Source organism: Thalassophryne amazonica, chromosome 3, assembly GCF_902500255.1.
Source record: "Thalassophryne amazonica chromosome 3, fThaAma1.1, whole genome shotgun sequence".
NCBI classification, from domain to species: domain Eukaryota; kingdom Metazoa; phylum Chordata; class Actinopteri; order Batrachoidiformes; family Batrachoididae; genus Thalassophryne; species Thalassophryne amazonica.
The window spans coordinates 35,065,647-35,076,754 of record NC_047105.1 but is presented as its reverse complement, the minus strand read 5'-3'; the positions used below and the strand labels follow the sequence as shown (position 1 = coordinate 35,076,754).

Genomic DNA, 11,108 nt, shown 5'->3' with positions numbered 1-11,108 from the left:
CCCACAACTAATTACGTGTTAACTGTCAAAATGGTTTGAACATTACCCAGCGAGACTGGTCACTTATGAGGCTGATGAAGAGGGGAGATAAATTTGTCCGTCGCACTTCTGGAGAAGTGGAATTTGAGACAGTCATGAAGCACTCGGCACAGGCTTTCCTGATGCCCCACAAGCTGTCTGAGCACAGATCGAAGAACTTGGGCATCTTAAATTAAAAAGAAAGATACACATAGCACAACAGGGAATGCTGAACTGTAGAATCTCCCAGCAACAGGAACTCTTGACTTATTAACTAAAAATGTAGTAAAACATCAACAATTGACAAACAGTATATGTGGCCATGGTTTAAAATGTTCAAATTTACTCACCAACAGTTTTTCTGTGGCTTCCTGACCAACAATAGAACAAAATTCTCCAAAATTAGCAGCACAGACCTGTAATACAGATGATACATAACATCTACAAAAGGCCCTCAATATGTCGTCACCCGAATAACTTTATGAGCTCCTCTGGCTTGATCATCCAGTTTGGTGGCAGGACTTTCTCCCATGTTTAACCTGCCAAATGCCAAACAGCATGTTGCAAAAGGATTTATTTTTAAGCCTTCGGAATTATTTACACACCCTTGTTGTATTAATTTTCATACATTCTTATATTATTACTACATTCCTACAAATGTGGTGTTCTGCCATTAGAAATGCCAGCATAAACAATGGTAACTGTTAGACTCTAACAGAGTGTCTGAAGCTGTTACGAAGTAGAAGTAGAAGAGGAGATGAAAATGAATGTGGACTCATTACCTTGCGCACTTGAAAGAGTCTGGCATCACTGCAAAGATCACAGAAGCGCGGTAGCAACAGATGCTCTACAGTATCTTTGCCCAAAATGGTGACCACTTTACACATGATCTGCAAACATAGGACATAATGAGAATATTTAGTACTTTCAGAGATGGAGAGTCAATTGCATTGTTTGCACTGATGATACAGAACATACAAGTATGAACCATGTCTGTGACTGAGCAGCTAAGATTCTATATCTAATGTACCAATTACTTTGAATGTCTGATCAGGTTTTTGCCCCCATCCAAGTAATTTAATATTCAGTATCTGTTGATACAGAGTTCTGAATTGATATTAGCATTTTCCTCAGTACTGCACTTCCACAGAGGACACTGTGAGCACATTAAAGTCAATCCAGTGTACATGCTTAACAATTTGATAGCTCTGCCATGTATTAATAAAGAAGATAACCACAAAAATAAACCCATTCAAACCAAGCTGCTCTTTGAAGCCTTTTTTAAGTAACTAAGCATATTTTTTAATATAGCTACTCAATTCCATTTAGTGCAGAACTGTAGTTGTAAAATGTGGACACTCAAAGTAGCACTGATCGAACATTTTAGTTAAAAATACATGGTAATTAATGTAATCATTATGATTATCATCTTTTTTACTTATTATATTATTATGTGCAAAAAGCGTTTTTTATCTTTAATCTAAGGGGGTTGGAAGTGCATTCTGACCCCTTGCCACTCTGGTTACCCGCCTGCATACAGTCTGTATAAGCAGGAGGCCAACAGACATGACGAGAAGAAAAATTTGATTTGATCCGATATTGATTTGGGTTCGAGCTGTTACCTAACTGTCTAGTTATGCAACATAAGACTAGTATTATATTGACATGTGACAGCGAAGTATTGGTAGTTAATAATGATGGCTATAAGACTGATGCCACGGACCAATCGCCCTCCCAGAATGATAGATTAGAATTTTTATTTTACAAACATACTGAAGGGCAGAATTACTGAACAGATCCAGGGCAGCCAAAAAGAGGGCACCAGAGGTACCCGGTTCATTGGCCCTGACACAGGTACATTTCTACACCCTTCCATGTTTTGGCCTGATGCCTTGTTACTTTTGGCTTTAAAGTAAGGCTGTAACAAAGACAAAAAAAAAAAAAAAAAAAAAAAAAAACTATGGCTTTACTTCACAAAATTTGGCCCACAAAATGCAGGCAATAGTATTTCAGAGAGTTAGAAATTTAAAATTTTCCATGGGCAAACGGTCCTGGTCTCCCCTACAAACACTCACGTCTGCAGCACTGGCTGTGTGGCAAGCAGCAGAGAACGTCTCCCACAGCCGCGCAGACTGACTTTTCAGTCAGTCTTTTCCCATAGCCACGCAGCAAACACTGGTGGAAAAGATTAACTGAAAAGTCAGTCCAGACCAGAGAACCGTGCGCTGTCCCACGGAAAAGGCATGTTATCAAAGAAAAACAAACCAAACACTACTGTGTGAATTAAACGATGGATGAGTCAATCAATCAATCAATCAATTTTTTTATATAGCGCCAAATCACAACAAACAGTTGCCCCAAGGCGCTTCACATTGCAAGGCAAGGCCATACAATAATTATGTAAAACCCCAACAGTCAAAACGACCCCCTGTGAGCAAGCACTTGGCTACAGTGGGAAGGAAAAACTCCGTTTTAACAGGAAGAAACCTCCAGCAGAACCAGGCTCAGGGAGGGGCAGTCTTCTGCTGGGACTGGTTGGGGCTGAGGGAGAGAACCAGGAAAAAGACATGCTGTGGAGGGGAGCAGAGATCGATCACTAATGATTAAATGCAGAGTGGTGCATACAGAGCAAAAAGAGAAAGAAACAGTGCATCATGGGAACCCCCCAGCAGTCTACGTCTATAGCAGCATAACTAAGGGATGGTTCAGGGTCACCTGATCCAGCCCTAACTATAAGCTTTAGCAAAAAGGAAAGTTTTAAGCCTAATCTTAAAAGTAGAGAGGGTGTCTGTCTCCCTGATCTGAATTGGGAGCTGGTTCCACAGGAGAGGAGCCTGAAAGCTGAAGGCTCTGCCTCCCATTCTACTCTTACAAACCCTAAGAACTACAAGTAAGCCTGCAGTCTGAGAGCGAAGCGCTCTATTGGGGTGATATGGTACTACGAGGTCCCTAAGATAAGATAAGATGGGACCTGATTATTCAAAACCTTATAAGTAAGAAGAAGAATTTTAAATTCTATTCTAGAATTAACAGGAAGCCAATGAAGAGAGGCCAATATGGGTGAGATATGCTCTCTCCTTCTAGTCCCCGTCAGTACTCTAGCTGCAGCATTTTGAATTAACTGAAGGCTTTTTAGGGAACTTTTAGGACAACCTGATAATAATGAATTACAATAGTCCAGCCTAGAGGAAATAAATGCATGAATTAGTTTTTCAGCATCACTCTGAGACAAGACCTTTCTGATTTTAGAGATATTGCGTAAATGCAAAAAAGCAGTCCTACGTATTTGTTTAATATGCGCTTTGAATGACATATCCTGATCAAAAATGACTCCAAGATTTCTCACAGTATTACTAGAGGTCAGGGTAATGCCATCCACAGTAAGGATCTGGTTAGACACCACGTTTCTAAGATTTGTGGGGCCAAGTACAATAACTTCAGTTTTATCTGAGTTTAAAAGCAGGAAATTAGAGGTCATCCATGTCTTTATGTCTGTAAGACAATCCTGCAGTTTAGCTAATTGGTGTGTGTCCTCTGGCTTCATGGATAGATAAAGCTGGGTATCATCTGCGTAACAATGAAAATTTAAGCAATACCATCTAATAATACTGCCTAAGGGAAGCATGTATAAAGTGAATAAAATTGGTCCTAGCACAGAACCTTGTGGAACTCCATAATTAACTTTAGTCTGTGAAGAAGATTCCCCATTTACATGAACAAATTGTAATCTATTAGACAAATATGATTCAAACCACCGCAGCGCAGTGCCTTTAATACCTATGGCATGCTCTAATCTCTAATAAAATTTTATGGTCAACAGTATCAAAAGCAGCACTGAGGTCTAACAGAACAAGCACAGAGATGAGTCCACTGTCCGAGGCCATAAGAAGATCATTTGTAACCTTCACTAATGCTGTTTCTGTACTATGATGAATTCTAAAACCTGACTGAAACTCTTCAAATAGACCATTCCTCTGCAGATGATCAGTTAGCTGTTTTACAACTACCCTTTCAAGAATTTTTGAGAGAAAAGGAAGGTTGGAGATTGGCCTATAATTAGCTAAGATAGCTGGGTCAAGTGATGGCTTTTTAAGTAATGGTTTAATTACTGCCACCTTAAAAGCCTGTGGTACATAGCCAACTAACAAAGATAGATTGATCATATTTAAGATCAAAGCATTAAATAATGGTAGGGCTTCCTTGAGCAGCCTGGTAGGAATGGGGTCTAATAAACATGTTGATGGTTTGGATGAAGTAACTAATGAAAATAACTCAGACAGAACAATCGGAGAGAAAGAGTCTAACCAAATACTGGCATCACTGAAAGCAGCCAAAGATAACGATACGTCTTTGGGATGGTTATGAGTAATTTTTTCTCTAATAGTTAAAATTTTGTTAGCAAAGAAAGTCATGAAGTCATTACTAGTTAAAGTTAATGGAATACTCAGCTCAATAGAGCTCTGACTCTTTGTCAGCCTGGCTACAGTGCTGAAAAGAAACCTGGGGTTGTTCTTATTTTCTTCAATTAGTGATGAGTAGAAAGATGTCCTAGCTTTACGGAGGGCTTTTTTATAGAGCAACAGACTCTTTTTCCAGGCTAAGTGAAGATCTTCTAAATTAGTGAGACGCCATTTCCTCTCCAACTTACGGGTTATCTGCTTTAAGCTACGAGTTTGTGAGTTATACCACGGAGTCAGGCACTTCTGATTTAAAGCTCTCTTTTTTAGAGGAGCTACAGCATCCAAAGTTGTCTTCAATGAGGATGTAAAACTATTGACGAGATACTCTATCTCACTTACAGAGTTTAGGTCGCTACTCTGCACTGTGTTGGTATATGGCATTAGAGAACATAAAGAAGGAATCATATCCTTAAACCTAGTTACAGCGCATGATTAGCATTGTTAAATAGCTTTGACAGAGGCTGATGAATAAATTGCAGACCTGCTTCTAAAACAGAACCAGCGGGTCCACAATCACTATAGAGAAATTATCATTTTCACACCCTTGGAAACAGTGTAACAGCCCAACTGCAGCATCATTTGTTCAGGGACGCTGTTCCAACGCTGGAAGTGCATATATATATATATATATATATATATATATATATATATATATATATTTTTTTTTTTTTTTTAAATCGTTCTTTGAATGTGTGAATTGATCTGTGGGAGTTAAAATGAGAATCAATTTAAAATCAGCAAATCGATCTTTTCAACCCAGCACTAATATGAAACAAAGGAAAACAGAAATATGTTTTTAAAACTTGCACCATGGGTGTGTTGCCTGTGAAGTAGTGTTAATGTAATTTTCAAACATGCACTTTGGCTCTGTGGTGAACTCGCTCTCCTCACGATGTGCATATAAAACAAAGTGAGACAGTGTGCTTCTATTTATTGAATCCGGGTTATCAGATATGATCGATCAATAATAATAATAATAATAATAATAATAATAAAAAATCTCCATCAGGGCCGATTCGGATGGCTTCAATTGGATCAGGAGATCCCTAATTACACCCTCAATTTATTAAGTAGATGTTGTACAAAAGACATTTTCAGCTAAATCTCATTTAAAAATTTCCCATTATTTTCAAATTGTCATAAATAACAGCCCACTTATATACACCCCATTTCTTTCTTAATATTATGAATTAAGTTTTCTTACAGCGACTGCTTCAATTTTGTAGTCATCATCACTGCTGGGTTCTGTAAGGTCCAACAAAACTGGACACACTTTACTCTCCATGTCAGCTTTAGAAATGAGGCCCTGCTCCAACAAGACAAGCAGTGCTGCCTGGCTGGTCTTCCGCACCTGGAAAGGGTGAATGATGGGGGAGAGGGGGAAAAAAGCATTTATAATGGTGCTAAACATTTTCTAGTCTTGTTTTCTTAAAAGGGGAGAAAAAAACTGTTGAAAGACCCTTCCTACTACCATTGAGGGATCACAGAAATCCTTTTATTTCTTAAACAAAGACAGTTGGCTGACAGTGAAAGAGTTCACCAGCTAAAAAAAAAAAAAAAAAAAAAACCTCATAAGTCGCTTTAAAGTTTAAAACCTACCTGATTATTTGGGTCCGTGAGATACCGGACCACAATGGGTACCAAGTATCTTGAGAAAGCTGCTGGAAAGTTTGGTCGACTCTCATGTAAGAACATGGCAATGTTGGGCACCTGTTCCATGAGTTCAGCTCGCACGGTGGGTTCTAAGTACACAAATCCAAGTATGAGCACATGAATTTTAAGCATGATTTTATTCAGGCTTTATGTGTTTAACTGTGCAAAGAGTAATCCTGAAAGAAAAACAGGAATGCAGTTCAAAAATAAATAAATAAATAAATTAATTAATTAATCTAAGTGTCTGGTTAAAACCAATATCTACTGCCACTTGAGCAGACACATTCCAATTTTGTCCACTGCTTGCAGGTCCAACAGCACCACGTGGTATTTTCTACATTTTTTGCAATTGGTTCTGGAACCAAATTTAGACAGAAAGGGAACGAGCAATTGAACCAGAAATAGAAAATGCTGCAGTAGGGGTGCTAAATAAAACAAAATCAAACATTTGATTGATACGAAGATAGTTGTAGAGCATCTGTTTTGGTCAACATTTGAGGAGATGTGACAGAGTCAGGAAGTGCATGGGCAGTGGACAGCTTGTTTAAGAGGTAACAAGAATTTTTACTCAACAGATGAAATGTCAAAATGTATCTACCTCCATCTTCTGACATTCTGGCAACTGTCTCCATGACACTAATAAAGTCATTTTCATTGTCACTGAACTCTCGAAGCACATCAAGCAGACCACGAGCCACGATTTGCCTAAAATGCAACAAGAGCTTCTGGTTAGTGTCCTGCCTGCCAATACCTACAAGTGCACACAGCATAACAGTGCACTAGCACAGCTGACAAATATATTACACACGCGTATTTGATAGTGACAGGAGGGCTTCAACCCCGAAAAGCAGTATTAATAATACGCAAAGTAACCACAAAATTACAAGTTCATTAGAAGGAAATCCTGATAGTGTTAAACACCATAAATGATATGGCAAGCTTACACTGTTCACTCAACATGAATCATCACATTAAAATAAACATTAAAAAAAAGTTGAAAACTTCATAACTATAAATCTGTAAACCAACTGACCAATAGCAAGACTGCATGGTTACATGCCATCCACTTAATGGCATTACTGCAAAATAGTGTTAGTGCAGGTAAGTGATGAGTAAATAGTAGGCATGTAAATCTCATCACTGACAACGATTCAATATGCACCTCAATACACTACATATAGCGATACAATTCACCCCTGTTCATGATTTGATATGTATTCGATGGTGATTCAACTCCTCACAATGCAATACGATGCAATGCAATTTGGTGCAATATGATTAATGATGGGTATTGACAAGATTTTATCAATATCTGTGTCTATCTATTTCCTTATCAATATTTTCTGTGTACTAAAAGTTGGCTTTACAGGTTTTCTATGTCAACAACATTTACTGAGTCTTAAAGTAAATAAATATGAAATGGGTCACTGGATCCTTGATCTGTGGACATAAATAGAAATAAACAAAATATGTAGTTTTTGTCAAAAACATTTCCTTTCAGATATCAATGGCACAAATGTAACTCCACAGACTGTGAGCTGAGCTCTTCAGCCGGCTGTGCTGCACGTCAGGATGTAATTCATTTAAAAAAGGGGAGGACATATCGTTTTGGGAGAAAAAAAAAAGTTTTAGTCGGTTGTATTTTATTGTAACATTTGGAAAGAGATGTCTGATTTAAAACAGCAATTCGCTCTGAAGTTATTAATTCTGACCGTAATCTGTGCGGCTCTTTGGAGCTGTGCACTTAGCCCCACAAAACAGAGGATATCATTATTACTATTACTATTATTATTATTTCAGGGGAACTGACTTTCATACAACACTAGCTGGTTCTCACGCCAAAGAACCATCATGTAAAACTCCGATGTGGAACGGAGGACAATTCTCATTTCTTGCCTGCAGCAATGACTCACAACTGACATCTTTAAATAGCTTTGAGAGGGGTTAATGAAGAAATTGCTGACCTGCTGCTGGTAGCGAAGCAGAGAACCAGCGAACAGTGGGTCGAAGCACTGCTTTGTTGATTAAAACTTCAAGCAGACCCACTGTAGTCTGCAATCAATGTAGAGAAATAATCATTTCCTGAAAACACCCTCAAAAACAATGGCCACTCCAGTGTCCCGAACTGAAGGACCAATAAGGGATTTGTAAAACAAAACGGCGATTGATGTCAACATTTTTATTGTGGTAGAAATGAGCTTTCTGGCTTTTGTCTGTGGTGCAGTCAACATGTATTGGGGAAGGAGAAAAAAAAAATTCAAGCAAGCAGCGACCAATCCATCGCGATTCAACCCATCAATTGAAACGATGCACACTGAATGAATCGATACACTCGCATCGCACACGTTTGTATCGATACCGATTCGTATCGATTAATCTCCACATGCCTAGTAAATACACAACAATGCAGACAGACTAGAGATGACAAGAGTTTAGGCAAGGATAGTTTCACAATTCATTCTGCAATGAAGAACTTGAATGGCTTTAACCACAGTGTAATACTGTTTTCTTTCTGTAACACTACAAAGCATAATATACAGTACATCTGAGCAACAGCAACCTTTAAAATTAGATTCAGGGTCAATCTGGCCATATGGCCGCATTGTATAGTCAATTTTACAGCTTGAAATGACAACACTGTCATTTTGTCTGGTATGCAAGATAATCCAGAGCTTTCAAAACAGTGTATCACTGTGCACCTTTTAGATGCGTCACTGCTTCAACACACCTGAGTCAATTAATGAGGTCATTAGCAGCACTCTGGAGAACTTGACTGCATACTGTGGGGGTAAATGAGCCATTTGATTCAGGTGTGTTGGACGAGGGACACATCTAAAACGTGCAGAACACCAGCCCTCGAGGACTGGAGTTGAATATCTATATCATTATTCCAGCTTTGTGTGGGATTAAATGTAGCAACATGCCCCAGTGTTAAGCATTTCAGGAGTTCAATGTTTTACTGAAAGACATTTCAACCATAATCCACGATCTGGGATAGAACACAACAGCCCTTTGGTTTGTGAACAACCTCTTCAGTCTAAATGCTTATCTCCAATGCAACAGTGGAAATGTTTGCTTTTTTCCCCAGGTCACAAATAACATGGCATGACCAATCAACTGATAAAAACTGAACTGAAGGTATTAAATGTTCAGGATGATAAACCCTGATGGTTTCCTTGATTCAGTATGACAATAAATAAATAAAAATAACTTGTGTAAACTCAAGATTTATTAGGTGTTTTATTTTTAATGGTACAGCCCTATGTATTTATGACAACCTGAGATTTACAGAAAAAAAATATATAGTATCAAAATCTTCTGCAGGAGGTAAAGGCTTTGAATGTTTTTCCTCAACAGCCAGTCCCCAATACATGTTACAGTATGAGAACTTTGCATCAAGAAAAGAAAAAAAAAGTAACTACAATTCTTGTCATGTGACACTGATGTGGAAATGTGATGTTTTCTGTCCTCCAATGCATGTTACACAACATGTACAGTAATATAGGGTATCCACATGTGTATAATTAACTTTGTTGTGACAAAAAAAAAAAAAAAAAAAAATGAATGCCCTGGCAAAATATGGGCTTTCAGTGTATTATTTCAAATATGTCAGAATTATTGAGCAGTCCTTACAAGTACTGAGCAGCCAATGTATGTTTAACAGACAAAAAGAAAAAATAGTGTAAGAGATCTATTTATTTAGAGTTTTATGAAATCAAAACCAGGTTAAAATTTTACATGCAGGAGTAAAATTAATATGCATACATCCACAAAGTTTTCAGTGGTGCTGAAAGTTCAAAAATGTCTTAGCTTGCAAAAGGTCTCTTATCTTCCTAATAGTGATCACAATTTAGTATAACTGGCAGCTTCTCTGTGCCAACCTAGCAAGGTTTTTGTTTTGTTTTTTGACAGCACCCATCAGCTTTACCAACACACAACACGCTGTGCAAGTCCTCAGCGGAGCTCTGAGAAAGCTGATCAGAGATTACAAGCCAGAAATGACTCTCGGAGTCGCTTCTAAATCAAAGTAGAGTCCAAGATCATCAATTCAATCAATTGCACAGAAGTACAACTTACTGATAGGCTGAATTCCTCACCTGCTCCAAACATGCCTCTGGACATTGTGGCCAAACATTTCAATCTTTCTCTCATCCGTGGATATAATTTTCCTATAGAAGGTGTCTTCTTTTTTTTTTTTAAATCTGGTCAACTGCATTTATTTTTTTTTCCACTGTGCAAGGTGTCAATTTTGCCGCAGGGTTTCTTTCTTTGACTACAGCCTCTCGGTCTATGACAAAGTAAACCTGACAAAGTAAACCTGGCTTGACTGTCAGAGACACTGGTGCTCCAGCAGTTTCCAGTTCATGGTAAGCCTGTGCCTTGGTGCTTCATGGGTTGCTCCTGGCCATCTAAACCAGTTTTGTTCAGAGGAGTGTCACAGGCTTCTACCAAACTCAGGCAAAGTTGCTATATCTCAACAACAGTGGACCACATCCTAAGTATGGTTGTGGTAGCATTACACTCTAGGGCTGTTTTGCTGCCCACAGAACTGGACCATAGACATGGGCCGATAACCGGTTTCACAGTATACCATGGTATGAAAAAGCCACGGTGTCAAAACCACTAAAATTTTCCATTATATCGTCCCTACAGTATGAGCAGGTTATGAGAATTCTTGACAGGCAGGTCGCCCTTCCCCCAGTGCACACCCCTGCCTCTGTTTACAAACAGGCAGCTAACGTTAGCTAGCTCTACATCATGGCTGAAGGAGGCGAAGCCTGCACTGAAATTTTCCCTCCGTCTAAAAGGACCAAGTCGGCTTTTTCGTTGTATTTTTCACGGAATAGCCCTTCAAGCCAAAAACGGTGGCAACAAAGCACCGTAGCTATGGCATGTGTCGGACGCAGAGCGATTCAAGATACCCGCAAAGGATTACATCAAAGGAGTAAACTTTATCCCATCCTTAAAACCACTGAG

At 38.7% G+C, this 11,108-nt stretch overlaps 1 protein-coding gene across 2 annotated transcripts in view; it reads right to left on the bottom strand.

The window, feature by feature from the left end:
- ppp4r1l (protein phosphatase 4, regulatory subunit 1-like) overlaps positions 1–11,108 on the bottom strand; it is a 67,746-nt gene that overhangs the window by 45,956 nt on the left and 10,682 nt on the right. For both annotated transcript variants that reach the window (XM_034166029.1, XM_034166030.1), the window contains exons 4-9: positions 6,730–6,836; positions 6,078–6,220; positions 5,683–5,829; positions 801–908; positions 369–434; positions 47–205 (exon numbers count right to left, since the gene is read on the bottom strand). In XM_034166029.1, the coding sequence (XP_034021920.1) occupies positions 47–205; positions 369–434; positions 801–908; positions 5,683–5,829; positions 6,078–6,220; positions 6,730–6,836 (730 nt within the window). The remainder of the gene's footprint in view (positions 1–46; positions 206–368; positions 435–800; positions 909–5,682; positions 5,830–6,077; positions 6,221–6,729; positions 6,837–11,108) is intronic.